Source organism: Erinaceus europaeus, chromosome 2 (genome assembly GCF_950295315.1).
Source record: "Erinaceus europaeus chromosome 2, mEriEur2.1, whole genome shotgun sequence".
Lineage (NCBI taxonomy): Eukaryota > Metazoa > Chordata > Mammalia > Eulipotyphla > Erinaceidae > Erinaceus > Erinaceus europaeus.
Genome location: NC_080163.1, coordinates 112,987,156 through 113,006,585, shown reverse-complemented (window position 1 = coordinate 113,006,585; position 19,430 = coordinate 112,987,156). Strand labels below are relative to the sequence as shown.

Genomic DNA, 19,430 nt, shown 5'->3' with positions numbered 1-19,430 from the left:
ACTGTGGACCACACAAGGACTCCAAGCTACCAAGTCTGCCCCGCCCCTTCCAGCTGGATCTGCGATTTAAAGGAATCTCTGTGGCCTACCCTGGTTCGGAGGCTGGGCTCTTAGCTGGGTACCAACAGTGACCCAAGCTATTAGTCCTGTTGGGTCCACGAGGCAATAAATAAAGCACACAGACACAAAAGCAAAATATTTTTTACAATAACTGTATTGTAAACCACTAACTGCTAATAAAGTTATTTTTAAAAGTTAAAAGAAAGTTTTATTCTTTAGCCAAGAGCAAGAAGAGAACCCATTCGGACGGGATAAGGGGGGGGGGTGGCGGCGGCAGAGGGCGAAGGCGCAGCCAAGCGGTAGGCGGGACTGAGAGTGCCGAGGACTTGTCAGATTGGTTGCCGTGGTTGGTGGGCGGGGGTTAAGCGGTGAGCAGGGCTGCAGAAAAAACGCGGAGTCCGGAGCGGAAGACCCGAGCATGCGCAGTGCTGCGCGCCAGGCGTTCGCGGGGACTGGCACTGACTTGTGAGCTGGTGGGGCTCATGGCCACTCCGGGGAGTCCCAGAACCCCAGGGGCACCTGTCCTGAAAGGTGAGGGACCCTGGTCGCGGTTGGGGGAACGGGTCTAAAGCCGGCAGGGGAGTCTTGAGGACCACACTATGTGAGTTCATCGTGCGCCCGTCTCCCGGAAGTATCGTCTAACTTCGCGGACCAGGAGCGTGGGGGGTGGGGGGATGGTGGTGTGACTGAGGCGCGGGGGGCTGTCCCCGAGGGATGGGGGTGGTGGGGGTCCCCGAAATGTGTATGTTTGGGGGCTCAACCTCAGAGAATTGGGGGGCTGTGCCATAGGGCATGTCTCTGAGATGGAGCGGGAGTGTGGCTGCCTAAAGAGTAGGGACTCTGCCCTCCCCCCCAGTTGTGGGGGGCTGCACCCTCAAGTGTGGGAACTGAGCCCACCCCCACCACACCCCCCACGTCTGGGCATAGCAGAGGGGAGTGTTGGAGCAGTGAGAGGATTTCTCCCCACCTTTCACTCACTCAGAGTGGGGGGGGTTTAAAAGTGCGGGCGGGGCAGGTGTGAAGTTAGAGGAAGGAGCTCCCCACCACATGCACATGCACCCCGTGTCTGTGCTGATGGTGAGAAGCTGCCTTGGCAGATACCTTTTGGGAGTGAGACCATTTTCAGTCTAACACCTCTGCTGCTCCATGTCTTTGATTTTACTGGTGAGGAAACTGAGACAGAGCTTGTCAGGCGCCTCTCCTGTATATGCGGGTTAGGGCAGGTGAAATAGAAAATTGCAAACAGGTGGTGTGTTAGGGAAATGGCTGGTAAGGATATGGATTGTGGGGCCTGGGCTACTCTAAAGCCAGAAAATATTTACATAAACTACAAATAGATGTAGCTATTTTCCTACACTTAGTAGTCTTTTAAGTCATCCCAACCTTGTTCTCACCTTGCTCGGGATGATTTCAAGTGACACTTCTGGAAATACTTGGAGAATATCAGATTTTTGGAACACTGATCTGCAAACTGTGCACACCACTCTCTTGCTTTATGTAGGACCTGTAAACAGAACTTTTTTTTTTTTTTTTAACTTTTTTACATGTGGGGCCTGTGAATATGACAAGAATGACACATGAAAATTAAAATCAACTTCCTTGTACATAAAGGTTTATTGGAACATTGCTGTGCTCACTCATGACTGTCTTTGAATATTTTTGTGCTACATCTATGAAGCTTAGAAAATGTATAGTCTACAAAGCCTCAAACACTTAGCATATGGCCGGTGACAGAATCAAACTCTTACTCTATAGAAAGCCAGGCATAGGGAAACTGAATGTGTATGAGTAAAACTGCCCTTTGCTTGAATGAAATTTTAATAATCATAACTCTGCTACTTTGAATAGGTTCGTATAGAAGAATTTTTAAATTCTCTTCTTAATGTAAACAGAACATGGGGGGGTATTGAAGTTCTGGGGAGAGGGATACTGGAAACGTATTAAAGTATTTGTTTGCTGATTATCTTGTTTATTTTCAGATGTTGTGGCTTATGTTGAAGTGTGGTCAGCGAATGGAACAGAAAATTATTCAAAGACCTTTACAAACCAACTTGTGGATATGGGAGCAAAGGTACATCATTTTTTCTGGAAAAAAAATATATATGGTAATGCATAGAGATGTGGTTACACTTTCTTCTTTGGGGAGTTAACAGAAGGAGAAGAACAAAGAAAAAACTGGATCAGTGGCCAGAGAACAAAGAAAATAATCATGATATGAAGAGTTTAGGTCAGTAGATTTGGGATGTGTGAGATGAGAGAATAATAAATGGAATCCTTCTTTTGTTACTTGAACCTTGGATGGTGATAGTCAAAGGTATGCATGAAAATGAGTTAAGTTTTTATGGGGAAGGCTATCAGTTTGGGCAGGTGGACACACCTGGGAGAGATTGTAAGGTTGGTTGCAGATTAGCACAGTATGACTGCTAAAAGGAAATTGGTGTGCATGTGGGCTTAGTCTGGAATAAGAGGACATATATGCTGATTTCAGTATGTGCACCTGAAAATTATGTTATGCTGTGTTGTTCAATTTTTTAATAGGTCAGTATCACAAAATGAAATACATGAATTTTCTTGCTTTCTCAGTGTACGTAAAAGTTGTTTACACTATACTATATTCTGTTAAAAGTGTGTAGTAGAAAGATGCATTGTGAATACCTTAACTAAGTGAGATACAGACTTATAGTGTATCCTGTAGCCCTGAGACATGCCTATGCTTGAATTACCAGTACAAATCTGGAATTTGAAATTGTTGAGGCTAGAGGTGATATTTTGGTGGCAGGGCGGGGGTGGGGGGGGTTGTAGCTAAGTTAGGCCACAGAAGTGGTTAATGACCTAGGTAATTGGGATGAACAGTGCTGTAGGGCCAGCTAGATAGTTAACTTTGTGTCTGCTTTGTCCTGCATGCAATTCAGGTTTGAGCAGACTGTACCACATTTGGGGGTAGCTTCCATACTGTGGTCTTTCTCTGTCTCCTTTTTGTCTGAAAAAAAAACCTGCATGGGCAGAAGTGTAAACCCATGCCTCTCAATCAAGAAAAACAACGTGCAGCAGATGCAGTCTGTTTAGTAGTTCTAGGACAGGGGAAAGGAGAACAAGAAGGATCAGGAAAATTAAGTCAGGAGGATAGTCTTCAGAAGCCGAATTCCAGAACACTGCAGAATCTTTAGTGGAAACTAACCAGTCTGCTGGAGGTTGGAAAACTCTGATGTCCTTGTTGAATTTTCAGTGAAATGGATAGAGGGTATAGAATTAGGGATTATTGGACCTGGAGGGAAGGAACCAAAGAATACTCCTGCAGATGCCGTCAGCGCATGTGCAGCTTTGAACACAGTGAGGGTATGTTGGGATTTGGGGTGGTAAGGTTGGTAACTGGATGATGGGAGAAGACAAGGAGGTCTGGACAGGGATGGGGACCCAGGGCTATGGGTGAGCATGAAATAAATGTATGGAATGCTTTATAATGTTGATTCCACCTAATCCTTGCCCTGAGGGTGATCGTCTAGGGGTTGGTTTGAAAGAAGAGTTCTGAGGACTGAAGGATGTGGTCTTGAACCTTGGGAGTTCTGTGTCTCTGGGCTAAGGACTTACCTGGCTGAACAGAACACAAAACAATGTGAGGATGGCATTAAGATTGTAGATAGTTTACCTGAATGTGAGCCTGCTTTGCCATGTGCACTACCCAGGTTTCAGCCTGGAGAAAGCTTCTCTGCTGTGGTATCTTAACTTCTCTCCTTCTGTCCCTATCTGAAAAAAGTTTCAGAGGGAGGTGAAGATCGTGAGATGACAAAAAAGCTTTAAGAAGATGATTGACTGAAGCTGGGAAGATAGCATAATGATTATGCAAAAAGACTAATGCCTAAGGCTCTAAGGTCCCTGGTTCAATCCCCCAGTTGTCTCCTTGGGGGTCTCTCTCTCTCTCCCCCTCCCTCTTCTTCTCCCTCCCTCCCTGTATTTCTCCTTATCACTCACTATAAAAAAATGGCCAGCATATTGACAGAGTCATGCAGACACCAAACTCCAGCGATAATCCTAGTGGCAAAACAAAAAACAATTGTAGCCTTCTTGATTCTTTTTGTTTTTCACCATTAATTTCAAAAGATTTGGAATAGGAGCATTGGAAACAGTACAGCGAATATAGGTTTAAGGCTATTTCTTTCTAATTGACTTGTCTTTCCTCAACACAGATTTTTTATTTGTGTTTGTGGACTTTCTTAGCTATTAGAAAGTCAGTTGCAGCCACCACAGTTTGCTTTTAAATATAGTTAGTAGGTATCCTTTAAAAACAGGGACAATTTTCTATATAACCAACAGTCCTTTGTCACATCTGAGAAAATTAACAGTGTCTACTGCCATGTAAATCTGGCCTTGTCTGATTTCCTTTGTTTCTGTGAATATTCTTGTGGTTTGCATTTGTGTTTTCCTGCCCATTTATGTTTCCAGCTCATAATTCCATTGGGTTTCTTGCTTTTTTTTTTAATGGTTTGTGTGCATTCTCTGTGGATATACTGATAGATACATAGATATGTAGCTATTTTTATATATATTGACCCCTTTTGCCTGTCATCGGCATTGCAGTATTTGCTTGGTTTGATTTTTCACCTTCTTGATGGTATCATTTGATGATAACTATAGTTTTTTCCCCCCGAATAAGATTTTCTTTTTTTTTTTTTTAATTTGGAGTGACTTTTTTTTTAATCTGTTCTTACCTCCATAGCTATTAATATTTTCTCCTATGTTATTTTCTGGAAGCTGTGTCTTTTGATTTTCACATACCAGTACAGTTGAAGTTAACTTTTCTAGTGTTAAGTAGTTGCTTCACTCTCATGTATATTCACTTGTCTCAGCACCAGTGTTGGAAAGAAAGACTATCCCTTAACCAGGCTCTGAAGTAGTACTTTTGTTATCAATCAGATAATCTCATACTCCATAGCCATAGATTCTGATTTCATGACTTATCCCACCTAATCAGGCTTTCCCATTTGTTTTTCAGTGTGTCCATCTGTTCTTTCTTTTTTTTTCATATTCCAATTTGTAATAGCACATCATTGAGAACTGCTTATGTATTTATCAGTAGGGAACTAGTTAATGAACAGTAGTACACCCACACCATAGAATACTGTACATTTATAAAAAAGAGCACACATAGTCTGTAAAGGGACACAGTAACTAAGGCACTAGGCTTGGAAGGATGAGGTACCAAGTTCAGTCCCAACACTGTATGTGCCAAAGTGATGTTCTGGTTCTCATTCTCTCTTTCTAAAACAATAAATATATTTTTTGATTTATTTATTGGGGGATTAATGTTATACAGTCTACAGTAAATACAATAGTTTATACATGCATAATATGTCTCAATTTTCCACATAACAATACAACCTCCACTAGGTTCTCTGTCATCCTTTTCCAGAACCTATACGCTCCCCCCCACCCCAGAGTCTTTTACTTTGGTGCAATACAATATAAATTGTTTAAGAGCACACTAAAAAGGGTCTTTGAAGTCACCGTATTTCTTTATGTAATCAAAGGAGTAAATAAAATATTTGCTTAGGGATACTCTAAAGGAATATATAAGAAACCAACAAAATCTGTTAAGATTGAGGTGGAAGGTAACTGGGATGGATAGAAATTGAGTGAGAGTCCTTGCTCTTAACCTTTTGCTTTTTCAGTTATAGTTCAGAATCATTCTGTAAGTTTGCATCATAAGACTTTTTGTTAATATTTGGATTGGGATTGGTTTGATAGCAAGTCAGTATGGACAGCAATAACATTTTCACAAAACTCAAATCTTGGCACCCTGTGAGCCTGTATGCCTTTGTTGATTTAGGTTTCTTTAATTTGTCAAACTACATTGTGAATTCTGTGGTATTTCAGATAAAAGAAATGTATGCAGTCAAACTGTATGTGGCAGGGTATTTCCATTTTTTAAATCCTAACACCTTTTGCTTTATTTTTCTTAAAAAATGGCCCATGCTCCCAGAGGGATAGAGAATGGGAAGGCTATCAGGGGAGGGTGGTGGGAATTGTGTGGAGTTGTACCCCTCCTACCCTATGGTTTTGTTAATCTATCCTTTCTTAAAAAATAAATTAAAAAAATTATTAATGGCGGCCAGGTAGTGGCACCTCTGGTTATATGCTCACATTACAGTGCACAAGGGCCCAGGTTCAAGCCCCTGTTCCCTACCTGCAGAGGGAAAGCTAAATGAGTGGTGAAGCAGAATTGCAGGTGTCTCTCTGTCTCTTTCCCTCTCTCTCTCCCCCTCTCAGTTTCTCTGTCTCTACAATAATAAATAAAAATATTGAAAAATTTTATTAATTCCATAGTGATTTACAAGATGACAAAATTATAGGTGGATAATTTTATACCACTCCCACCACCAAAGTTATGTGACCCCCATCACCTTCAGTGGTAACCACTATACTTCTCATAAGGTCATAAGTATGGGTTGACTATATATTGAATACATTTTTTTTCAAGTTCATATATTTCAATTCTCTACATTACACATATGAGTGAGATCATCTATCATTTCCTTACTTTCAGTAAGCATAATCACTGCTAGTTCTATTCATTTTGTCCCTACGGACACAGTATAGTCTTTTTTTTAACTGCTGACTAGACTTCACTTTTTGCTTTTTTTTCCTGGTAGACTTCAGAGCTAGGGCCAGGTGATTAGATGGAGTTATTAGGCCTCCTTGTCTTGTTCCTCTTCTGGAAAGCTTTGGCTTTTTGCCTAGGGCACTCTGGTGCCCACTTTCAGATGCCAATTTGTTAGACTTTTTTTGCTGTTGTTTCATAAATTTCCCACTCTTCCTTCAATAGCTCCTCATGGATTCTGAGAAGGGATGGAGATAAATATATGTTTGATAGCAGATGTGGGTTTTTAAGCAGCTTGCTTAAACAAATACTGAATACCCATTTTGAGAATTGTACTTCAGAAACTGAAAATAGTAATAATTTAAATTTTCTGCATTTTTTTTCTTCAGGTCTCTAAAACTTTTAATAAACAGGTAACTCATGTGGTTTTTAAAGATGGATACCAGAGCACTTGGGACAAAGCACAGAAGAGAGGGGTGAAGCTGGTTTCTGTGCTCTGGGTGGAAAAGTAAGTAATTTCCTTCATTTTTCCCCATAAGTATCAAATATTGGTGGAGCATGTGGATGTTTTGTGTGCCTCATAGAACCAGATAAAGTTGGTCTCTGCTTTTTGCTTAGAAGGGCAAGGCATTTACCATCCTGATGCCTCAGTTTTTACAGTTGAAAATGGATTGGTTCATAATCCCTAACCGTAACTAGAGGGAAGTGAGCAGGCCCATAAAGCAGTTCTCCTTCAAGCATTCCTGGATATGGAATTGCCACCTTTGCTATAACTGACCTATTTAAACTTCTTAATACTTTAAGGTGTGTGTGTGTGTGTGTGTGTGTGTGTGTGTGTGTGTGTGTGTGTGTGTGTTTGTTTATATTAGTAAAGCCGTTCTCTAACAGAAAAAAAAAAAAAAAACATGGCCTGTGATGAACAGGTTGTGTGGATCCCACAGCCAGGGTGGAGTATACAAGAAAAAGGTGTGGGTTAAGTACACGTGGCGCAAAGCGCAAGTGGTGCAAAGCGTAAGGGCCAGCGTAAAGATCCTGGATCCTGTAGGGGAGTCGATTCACAAGCAGTGAAGCAGGTCTGCAGGTGTCTTACTTTTTCTCCTCCCCTGTCTTTCCCTCCTCTCTTTATTTCTCTCTGTCCTATCTAACAACAACATCAGTAACAACAATAATAACTACAATAATAAAACAAGGGCAACAAAAGGGAATAAATAAATAAATAAATATTTTTTCAAAAAGTTGTTTTCAACAGGTCTGCAGCCTGTATAGGCAGGGGTGGTTTCTCCTAAGTATTTCTTAGCTGTTTCTTCTGGTCTCTCTGGTGTGATCTTAACCTGTCTTACTGGATTTCATTAACCTTAGTGTCTTCTCTCTCTCTCTCTCTTTCTCAGTTGCCATCAGTATTAGGGTTATTACACAGTGCCTGCACCTGTACGATGAATCCAACACTCCTAGTAGTCATCTTTTTTCCTCCTTCCCCTCCCCTTTTTTTCTCTTCTTCCTCCCCCCACCCCCCGTTCTCTTTCTGTTTGACAGGACAGAGAAAAATTGAGAGCAGAGGAAGGGATACAGAAAGATACCTGCAGCACTGCTTTACTACTTGTGAAGCTTCCTTCCTGTCCATTGGAAGCCAAGGCTTGAACCTAGGTCCTTGCTCTTGGTAACATCTTTCTCAACTGGGTGCACTGCCACCTAGCCCCTTAAAGATCTCTCTACCCCAGGTCCAGTTACAGCCCAATTCTAAGGGTAGGACTTCATAGGAATTAGAAGAGAGAAATGAATTAGTCTATGACAGTGGTCAAAGGGAAGCTAAAACAGGTCAGAAATTGTGAGCATCAGAAAATACAAAGCATTGTGTGGTGAAAAAGGAGAGAAATGTGTAGGATTGAGACAGAACCATGGTCCCTAGGTGTGGGGGTTTATTTCTGGACTTTCAGTTTCACTGGTCTGTGTGTCATGTTTTTCAATTCTCTGTATTCCACATTTGAGTAAACCCAGCCAGTAATTGTCTTTCACTAAGCACACCACCACCAGTTCTATACATTTTGTCCCAAAGGAAACAATTTTGTCTTTTTTTAATTGTTGAGTAGTGCTCCATTGAGTGTTATGTCTCATAGCTTCTTTATCCAGTCTTCTGTCAGTGGGTCTTTACGCTGCTTACAGTCTTTGGCTATTGTGAATAGTGCAGTTATATGTCCCTTTGAATTGGTGTTTTTGTGTCTTTTAGATAAATGCTTAGGAGTGGTATTGCTGGATCATAAATCATTTCCATTTTTATCTCTTTAAGGATTCTCCATATTGTTCTTCATAATGACTCTACCAGTTTCCATTCTCATCAGCAGTGTAGCAGAGTTTCTCTTTTTTTTTTCCTTTTTGCTTCTAGGTTAATTCCTGGGGCTCCTAGGGTAATGCCTGCACTATGGAGCCACTGTTGCTGGAGGCCATTTTTCACATTTTGTTGCCTTTGTTGTTGCCATTATTTTTATTGTTGCCATTGCTATTATTTTTGTTGGATTGGACAGAAAAATCAAGAGGGTGGGGGGGGGGATAGATACCTGCAGACCTGCTTCACCACCTGTGAAGTGGCCCCCCTGCAGGTGGGGAGCCTGGGGGGGCTCAAACTGGAATCCTTATGCCTGTCCTTGCACTTCGAGCTATGTGTGCTTAACCCGCTGCGCTACCGCCCAGCCTCCAGAGTTTCTCTTTCTCCACATCCTCAACAATGCTTACCTTGCCCCTTTTGATGTAGGCTATTCTTAGGTATGAGGTGAATCTTAATGTGGTTTTAATTTGGATTTCTCTAGTGATGAGTGAAGTGGAACAAGTCCTAATGTGTTTCATTGATACATTCTTCTATGTATTTTATAGTTTCAGGTCTAATATACAGCTCTCTGGTCCATTTTGAGCTAATTTTGATATATATAGTGTTAAGTGGTGGTCTAGTTTAATTTTTCAACATGTAACTGTTCAGTTGCTCTGGCACCGTTTCTTAACAATTATTTAACCTTTCAATTCATGACTGACATTTTTATTTTATTTTATTTTTTTAGGTCTTTAATGTCTTTCGGTGTTTTGTTGTTTTGTTGCTAGGATGCTGCTATAAGTACATTTTTTTAAAATTAATTTTTCAGATTGATTAGTTAATGTTTAGAAATATAACTGCATATAGCAACACCTGTCTTGTAAACAATTATTTTCACCAAAAATTATATAGAAAAGAAAAAAGAGGGCTAGGCAGTAGAACATCTGGGGGAGCTCAAAGTGTACAAGGACATGGGTTCAAGCCCCCTGGCTCCACCTGCAATGGGGAAGCTTCATGAGCAGTGAAGCAGTCCTGCAAGTGTATGTCTCTCACTATCTTCTCTATCTTCCCCCTTCCCTCTCAGTTTCTTTCTGTCTCTATCCAAAATAAACAAAAATATTTTTAAAAGAACTACAATTGATTATAGATTTTATGTCCTGCAAGTTTTCTGAACTAAAGCTTACTGTCTTATTTATTTATAAATGTTATTATGAATTTCATATGTTTCTCTGTGCTGTAATCTCTAAGTATAGACAGATTTTTGTTTCTTTTGATCTGAATGTAATGTAATGGACATCCAGTAATTAATTATGTAACCAGTTTCTGATTAATGAGTATGAGGGTTTTTTTTTTTTTGTCTTTTTTCTTCTGAGAAATAGTATGACATCAAGCCTTCATATTCATTTTTTTATTAATTTCACTTAAAAAATTTTTTTTATATTTATTTTCCCTTTTGTTGCCCTTGTTTTTTATTGTTGTTGTAGTTATTATTGATGTCATTGTTGTTAGATAGGACAGAGAGAAATGAAGAAAGGAGGGGAAGATAGAGAGGGGGAGAGAAAGATAGACACCTGCAGACCTGCTTCACCACCTGTGAATCAACTCCCCTGCAGGTGGGGAGCTGGGGGCTCAAACTGGGATCCTTAAACTGGTCCTTGTGCTTCATGCCACGTGCGCTTAACCTGCTGCGCTACCGCCCAACTCCCTAATTTCACTTTTTAATCTATTTTATTATCTTTATTTATTTATTGGCTAGAGACAGCCAGAAATTGAGAGGAAAGGGGAGATAGAGAAGGGAGAAAGACAGACACCTGCAACACTGCTTCAGCACTTGAAAGCTTTCCTCTTGCAGGTGAGGAGCAGGGCCTCAAACCCAGGTCCTTGTGCATTTCAACAGGTCCACCCAACCAGGTGCACCACCACTTGGACCCCACTAATTTCTTTTTTTTCTTTCTTTTTTTTTTTTTTTTTTTTTTTTTTTACAGTTGTTTAATAAGTCTCTCAGTCGGTTTGAGTTCCAAAAGTGGAGTTTGGGGTTCATAGAGCATGAGTATTTAAGTTTATGATAAATGCTGTAAGACTATCTCTAAAGACAGTGCCAATTTCCATTTTTTCTAGCAGTATGAAAACACCTGCTTCCTTAAACCTTTATTCATACTGTTTACTCTTCCTAATTTGTACAAGAAAAATTTAAATTAATTTTATTTGGACCTTCTTAATTTTTAGGTAGCTTGAACTTCAACAGATTGATCTGAGCCCACAGAGTCCCTTAGTGCTAGGTGTCTGTCTTATTGTGGCCCAGGCTTACATCAATCTATTTGCGTCAAATTCAAGTGAGCACAGAATACATGAAGTCACTAGATGTCACTAGAACTCCAGTTCGTAGGGGTCATTCTGGGAGTGAGTGCTCTTTTTTAAAAACAATAAAATTCTGGTGCTTCTGCTGGGCACTTGGCATTTTCATTCTGGAAAAGGGAAGCAGTAAGAATGAAAGAGTAAAGGCTGGCAGGACTTCAGTTCTATTGAGACTTCAGCATGAAGGAACTTGTTATAACAATACCAAACTAACAGAATGTGAGTATGGTCTACAATTGTCTTATCTTTGTCCACATGCAAATATTTAGTGTTTCCTCTAAACAGAGGCATGTTATTACAAAATATACATGGGAAATTAGAACTGGCACCCACCTCCCCCCCTTTGGAGTTGGGTAAAATTATTTGTAAAAATTAAGCATCTTGCTACATTTCTCACTTACTCTGTCATGGAAAGTAGGGCTTTAAAAATAATAGTTATTTGTATTAATATATAATGAATTTGCCATTTTATTAATTTACTTTTTTTTTTTTCCCTTTGGACCAGAGTATTACTTAGCTTTGGCTACTAGTGGTACCAGAGATTAAGCCCTGGGACCTCTCACATTCAAGTTGCTTTGTGCTACCGCTGCACTTTTTCCCTGACCCTGAGCTTGTTGTTTAACAAATCCATGTACTGCTCAGTTTAAATCTCCACTATAGTAAATATCCACAAATCACAAATATAGCTCATCTTAAAAATTAAAAAAAGGCCTGTTGGAGGTTTTTGATCTCTTTCTTTCTCTTCCTTTCTTTCCTTCTTTTTCTTTCTTTCTCCTTCCTCCCTTCCTCCCTCCCTTCCTTCCTTCCTTCCTTCCTTTCTTTCTTTCGGGTGAATGTAGTCCAGAAAGCCTAAGAATCACTCACTGCTTGTTGCTCAGATTTACATCTTGAGTCCATCTAATCTGTCCTACTCAGACACACACTTGCCAAGAGAGGGAGCCTCTTCTAGAAGCCTTTTGTCCTGTGGTTGAAAGGGGACTCTGTCCTACAGGACGAATCCCTCACCCTGACTTAGGCTTTGAGGACAGGGAAAGCACCTAGATGGAGGGGACATCTTATTTAAGCATTAGGGTACTGGGTGCTAAGACCCCTTTGCTACTCACTGGAGCTACTCCTGTAACCTCCTGAAGCTCAACATGGGGGTGGAGGTTGCTTTTGCTGATTTCACTGTGGAGGAAAGTCTGCCTTACTCACCTAGTTCTCTCTTCTTTGTGGGTGTGGGTCTACCCATGTGGCACTGGGCTAAACGCCCAGTGGAGATGGAAAGGCTATGGTTCCCACCCTGCTCTGTGGTTTATAGGAATTCCAGCACTGGCCACAATTCTAAGTTTAAAGCTTTTTTCTTTTTCTTCCACTCATTGTTTATTTGTGATTAATAGTTGATTATAATATTTTAAGATTACAGTGTATAGTTCCACACCCACCATCAAAACTCTGTGTCCCACCCTCCCACCTCACAAAGATAACCACTATAGTTCTCACAAGTTTTAGAAACAGTTTGCTTGTTCCTTTGTGTGTGTGTGTGTGTATGTGTGTGTGTGTGTATGTATGTATGTGTGCGTACACGTTTGTTTTGCAAGTTCTTGTATATCAGATCTCTAGATTCTACATATGAGTGAAACCATTTGGCATTTGTCTTTCATGTCTTATTTCGCTAAGCATAATCCCATTTTTTGTCCATCCATTTTTGTCCCAAAGGACACAATATTATCTTTTTTTAGTAGCAGAAATTAATATAATATTTTGAATAGCATGAATCTAAGAATTATCTTTGCTACTAGTGACATAGCTAGGTGTAGTGGCCACTTCTGTGCTTGATAACACTAAATAATTATATTAGACACATACATTTGCTTTATTTAAATAAATCTTATAGTGGCTATAGTTTTTTTTTTCTCCTTTTTAACTTTTTTTATTTATCTCTTACCCTATGGTTTTTATAAGTGTTTTCTTTTTATAAATATTATCTTTTTTATTGAAGGGTAGTATTCCATGGAATATGTATCCCATACCTTCTTTAGCCAGTCATCTCTTGATGGGCGTTTAGGTTACATCCAGTCTTTGTGTATTGTGAATAATGTAGCTGTGAACATAAGGGTGTATATATCCCTTCCCATTAGTGTTTGAGTGTCCTTTGTGTAAATGCCAAAGAGTAGTATTGCTAAACTATAAAGTATTTCCATTTTTATTTAAGGACTCCATATTGTCTTCCAAAGGGGCCGCACCAGTTTACATTCCCACTAGCAGTATAGCAGAGTTCCTTGTTCTCTACAACCTTGCTAATACCTCTTATTTTTTATTTTGTTAATGTAAGCGATTCTCAGAGCTGTGAGATGGAATCTCAGTGTAGTTTTAATTTGCCTTTCTCTAATGATAAGTGGAGTATTTCTTCATATGTCTGTGAGCCATATGTATTTCTCTCTCTCTCTTTTTCTCTTTTGGCACCAAGGTTATTGGTGGGGCTTGGTGCTGGTGCTAGCTAGCACTATAAATACACCACTCCCTGCAGCCATTTTTTTCTTTCTTTCTATTTTGTCTTTTGCTAGGACAAAAGTTGAGAAGAGGGAGTTGGGCGGTGGCGCTGTGGGTTAAGCGCACGTGGCGCAGAGCGCAGGGACCGGCGTAAGGATCCCGGTTCGAGTCCCCGGCTCCCCACCTGCATGGGAGTCGCTTCACGGGCGGTGAAGCAGGTCTGCAGGTGTCTATCTTTCTCTCCCCTCTCTCTCTGTCTTCCCCTCCTCTCTCCATTTCTCTCTGTCCTATCCAACAACAAAGCAACGTCAACAATGGCAATAATAACTGCAACGAGGCTGCAACAACTAGGGCAACAAAAAGGGGGAAAAATGGCCTCCAGGAGCGGTGGATTCATGGTGCAGGCACCAAGCCCAGCAATAACCCTGGAGGAAAAAAAAATAAATAAAAAAAAAAATAAAAAGTTGAGAAGAAAGGGAGAGATAGGGAGAGAGAAAGAGAGATACCTGTAGACCTGATTCACTGCTTGTGAAGCGGTCCCCCTCCCCCCATGTGTATCTCTTCTTTAGAAAACTGTTTAGTTCTTTGAGCCACTTTTTTATTGAGTTTGTTTACTGCTTTTGTATATTACCAATTCTGTGTAGGTTTTTAATATCAGTTGCTTGTCATATGTGTGAAGTGCAGTATCTTCTCCCATTTATTGGAATACCTGGTTATCCTTGTGTAGTTTTTTTTTTTTTGATGTATGGAAGCTTTTTAGTTTCCATTTGTTCTTTTGTTTTTACTTCTCATGCTGTGGAGTTGAGTCTGCAAATACATCTTCGATGTGAAGATATTGTAAAATTTCACTGATGTTTTCTTCTATGAATTTTTAGAGTTTCTCATTTAATATTCAGGTCTTGGGTCCATTTTGACTTGGCCTTAGTATATGGTGTTAAGTGGTGGTCTAGTTCACTTTTCTACATGTGGCTGTCCAATTTTCCCAGCACCATCTGTTGAAGAAACCTTTTTTACCCCACTGAATGGTTTTGGCCCCTTTGTCATGTATTATGTGGTTGCATATGTGTGGCCCAGTTCAGTACCATGCTGTTTTAATTATTGTTGCCTTATAATATAAACTGAAGTTGCGGAGTGTAATACCTCCATATTTTTTCTTCTTTCTCAGAAGTACTTTGAAAGCCCGTTTTCTTACTGATGAAGTTATTTCAGACCAACCACAACACCTGTTTGAGAATTTGATAGATGGTTAAACAAGACTCATGAAATCAGTCATACAGGTTTTTTATTTCCTAGGATGTGTTCTGTGATATATATGTAGCTGAGGGTGGGTGGTCAGTCATGTATATGCAGATCCAGAAGGTGTACAGGGCATAGAGGCTTCAGACCTATAGGAGCCCACACCTCTAGGGTAAGTTTAGCTAAAGATGACAATCAGAAACTCACTGTCCTAAAACTGTCTTCTCTGATAACATTGGGAAGCTTTCTTCATCTCCTGACACATGTCACTGCCTCTAGGTTAGAGATGAGCAGGGGTGAGTATGCTCATTGGGGTCTCTCCTAGGAATAAGAAGGGGACTAGCCACAGTCTATTCTGGCCTTAGCTGTGTGAAGCTTGTGGAGACCAGGCAAAGGAATACAAATGACAGTGTGACCTAGCAGTAGCACGCAGTCTGAGGCCTTGCATGTGTTTATCTGCTGTTTCGTTTCCTCTGATACCTCTCCTCCCTGCAGTTATTCACTTTCTTTCCTTGTGACTGAGTTTATATACTACCTCATCCCCAAGGCTTTCCAAGGGAGTGGCATGGTGCAGAAATAATACCACTCCTGAGCCACAACCAGGAGCACACATTCAGATTGTTTTGTGGGATTGTGGCCCCCTCATCCAGATTCCTTCCACCACACACACAGGTCAGCCTCAGTTCCTCCTTGCCCCTCTGCCTTAGGGCACTGGGACTCAAATTTATTCCAGAATCCCTGGGGAGGAGTGATACTTGAATAGTCAGGCCAGTACATTTCTCTTCCCCAGTGCTCGTGTCCTCTTTCCCTGTTGGAGAGCTCGCATAGGGGATTATTGACTGGGTTTCAGAGCAGAGGACCTGCAGACATAAGCTAGTGGAATCTGTCCTGATGGCAGGATGGGGTGATGGTCCTCATGGGAAAGAACTCCTTAGATGGTTTCCAGAGAGAGGTGATAAGAGACCACCTGCTTTTCCTCTCTAAAGGGGAAAGTCAACAAGCTGCTTCTTTTAGAGGCTTCTCTTAAAACACTTTGCTTTTTCACCACTAGATGGGAGGACACTATTAAGTTATGTTTCTAAGGAAAATTCAGAGTCCTCAGAGATGCTGCTTCAGTGCCTGGTGAACATGGGTTTTATGTAGTGACGTTAGTGTTTCACCATGTGTACTGATTTGTATTCCTTTCTAGGCACTGGGTAGCATACCAGTATCCAGTGGTTTCTTCCCTGGGAAAGGTCAGCATCTCCCTGAGTGTGTGAGACACACCTACTTGATAGGTCAGTTGTCACATTTCTAGAGGAGAAAAAATGCATCTTTTGCAACTTTAAAAACACTTAGGGAAAAAGAAAGATCTTTAATTTTTAGTGCAGCACTAAGCTCATGTATGTTCAGTACTCCTGGACCAATTTTATGTAATCTATTTATGTACCAGAGCACTGTTTAGCTCTGACTTATGGTGGTGCTGGTGACTGAACCTAGACCCTCAGAGCCTCAGGCATCAAAGTCTTTCGCCTGATCACTGTATTATATTATATCCCCCCAGTTTTTTACATTTTCTTTTAGATAGAGAGGAGAGATGCCACAGTGCCACTCCCCCATCCATGGAGTTCCCTTGTAACTGTCCATGGTACTCACATGTGGTGCTGGGTTCGAACCCAGGGCCACATTCAAAGTAAGGTAATCTATCTCCCAATACATATACCCTTTACCAGGTTAAATCATACCTTTTCCCAAACGTTTGATGCATACAAGTTTTGAAAAACCAGTAAAAATCTTTCATGACTTTCAGTTCCTTAGTTATGAAGCAAGAAAAATAATAGTACTTACCACTGGGTTGAGTGTGAGGTTTCTCATGAAATACTGAGTTCCTAGTAGTTGGGTTGTAGCTCAGCCGTGCTAGCGCAAACTGTAAGGGCCAGCGTAAGGATCCCAGTTCGAGCTCTAGGCTCCCCACCTTCAGGGTAGTCACTTCAGAGGCAGAAGCAGGTCTGCAGGTGTCTGTCTTTCTCTCCTCCTCTCTGTCTTCCCCTCCTCTCTCCATTTCTCTGTCTCTAACAATGACGACATCAATAACAACAACAATAACTACAACAATGAAAAACAGGTAACAAAAGGGACAATAAATAAATATTATAAAAAATTTTAAAAAGAGTAATAAATTCTTTAAAAAAAGAAATACTGAGTTCCTACGATTATGTATTCAATGGTGTGATCAGAATCTTGCTGAATGTGATCTAGCCACCACCATCCGCCTCTCCCCACCCCTCACGTGGCAGAGGTAAGGAAGTCATATTCTACTGGAGTGTGAAGCTGGTGAATTTCTCAAAAGCCTTTCTCTTTTAGTCTGGTTCTTTTCCTTCCTGCTTGTTTCACATCTCTCATTACATCATTATTCTGCCCACCCCTTTATTTATTTATTTATTTATTTATTTATTTGCCTCCAGTGTTATTGCTCGGGCTCAGTACCTGCACTATGAATTCACTGCTCCTGGAGGCCTTTTTTTCCCCCCGTTTTGTTGCTCTTGTCATTTTTTTGTTATTGTTGCCATTGATGTTGTTGGATAGGACAAAGAAATCGAGAGGAGGGGAGACAGGGGGAGAGAAAGATAAACACCTGCAGACCTGCTTCACTGCTTGTGAAGCGACCCCCCTGCAGATAGGGAGCCAGGATCTTTATGCTGATCCTTGCGCTTGGAGCCATGTGCACATAATCCGCTGTGTTACCACCCGACCCCCTCCACCCCGTAATTGGAGACTTATATGGTTAGCTTGTTTTTCTTTTATAAAGCAACTTTGTAAAATTAGAACTTACATAAAATTAAATGCCCTTAAGTGTATATATCACATTGAGTTTTGCTAAATGAGCATGCCTACATTCCTACTTCTATCACTGGAATCTCAGCCTCAGAGCACTCCCCTCAGAAATTTCTTGGGTCCCTTTACACTCAGCTTCTCTGCCCCCTAAGCCTCACCTCACCACCCTGCAAAGCAACCACTTTTCTGGTTACTGTCACCAGGAATAAGCTTTGCTTTTTCTTGGATTTTGTATGGATGAGCTAATCCATTACATGTTTGAGTAAAGCATGATAAAGTATGATGTGTTTGAGGTTAATCCACGTTTTGTAGGTCAGTCATTTTATTTCTTTTTACAGCTCAGTAGTTTTATTTATTTATTTTTCTTTGTTGGGGACAGTTGCTAGCAGTCTCATTGGTGACCTTGTGGATTTCTGTATATCTCATTATTATTCAGGTCCTTTTCCAAAGTGGTTGGACCCATTTCTCATTCTTGCAGGCAGACTAAGTGTTCTTTGCTCCACAGCTCCACCAACACTGAGACTTCACTCGTCTTTTTTTTTAGTTTTAGCCATTCTAACAGACATGTAATAGTATCCAATGTTTATTTCTTTAGTTGCAGGTTTTTTTTTTAAATTATCTTTATTTATTTATTGGATAGAGACAGACGAAATCAAGTGGGGAGGGGTGAAAGAGAGGGAGAGAGACAGAGAGACACCTGCAGCCCTGCTTCACCACTTGCAAAGCTTTTCCCCTGCTGGTGGGGACCAGGGGCTCGCACCCAGGTCCTAGTGCTTTGTTACATGTGCACTCAACCAGGTACGCCACCACCTACCCCCTCTCTTTAGATAAATCACATACCATATAATTCATCCATTTAAAGTACAATTCAGTGACACACACACACACACACATATATATATCCAGAGTTCTGCAACTACCACTACAATCCATTCAAAGCCTTTCATCCCCTTACAATGAAACCTTATGTCATTATGTCACATCAGCCCCCAGCCTCCCAACTCAGGAAACTACTAGTCTGCTCAGGTTCTGTCTACTCTGGACATTTCAAGTAAAGAGAATCCTGCAGTTGATAGTCTGTGCACTTTCAGTCAATCAGAAAACAAGGTTTGCATATTTGCTCTTTGACATTGGGACTACAAAGAGTAGTCCCTGCCTTCATGGAACTGAATATTTACTAAGAAAGACTGATTAAAAATATTGTATGTATTTCTTGGATAGAGATATTGAGAGGGGAGGGAAAGAAAGACAGCTGTAGTACTGCTTCACCTCATGTGAAGCTCTCCCCTGTAATAGTGGGCCAGGAGCATGAACCTGGGTCCTTGCCTATTATAGCATGTGCATTTAACCAGATGTATCACTGTCTGGCCCTGAAAGACTAATTTCTTTCTTTTTTTTTTTTTAACTGGAGGGTTAATAGTTTACAGTACAGGTATTGAATGCAGTTGATAATGTGGTCTCAAAAGGGAGGGATGAACTACATACAGAATCTGTCTGGAATTTGGATGGTGAGCTAAGGAGAAAGACAGCTCTGGTCATTCAGAGCACGGCTCAGCTCTGACTTATGGTGCTGGTGATTGAACCTAGACTCTCAGAACT

At 40.8% G+C, this 19,430-nt stretch overlaps 1 protein-coding gene across 1 annotated transcript in view; it reads left to right on the top strand.

Annotated features, from left to right (window-relative positions):
- Window positions 1-479: 479 nt before the first annotated feature.
- Window positions 480-19,430, top strand: part of MCPH1 (microcephalin 1) — a 260,272-nt gene continuing 241,321 nt past the window's right edge. Inside the window, exons 1-3 of the mRNA XM_016185613.2 lie at window positions 480-591; window positions 2,040-2,131; window positions 7,045-7,163. Of these exons, the coding sequence (XP_016041099.2) occupies window positions 543-591; window positions 2,040-2,131; window positions 7,045-7,163 (260 nt within the window). The 5' untranslated portion in view covers window positions 480-542. The remainder of the gene's footprint in view (window positions 592-2,039; window positions 2,132-7,044; window positions 7,164-19,430) is intronic.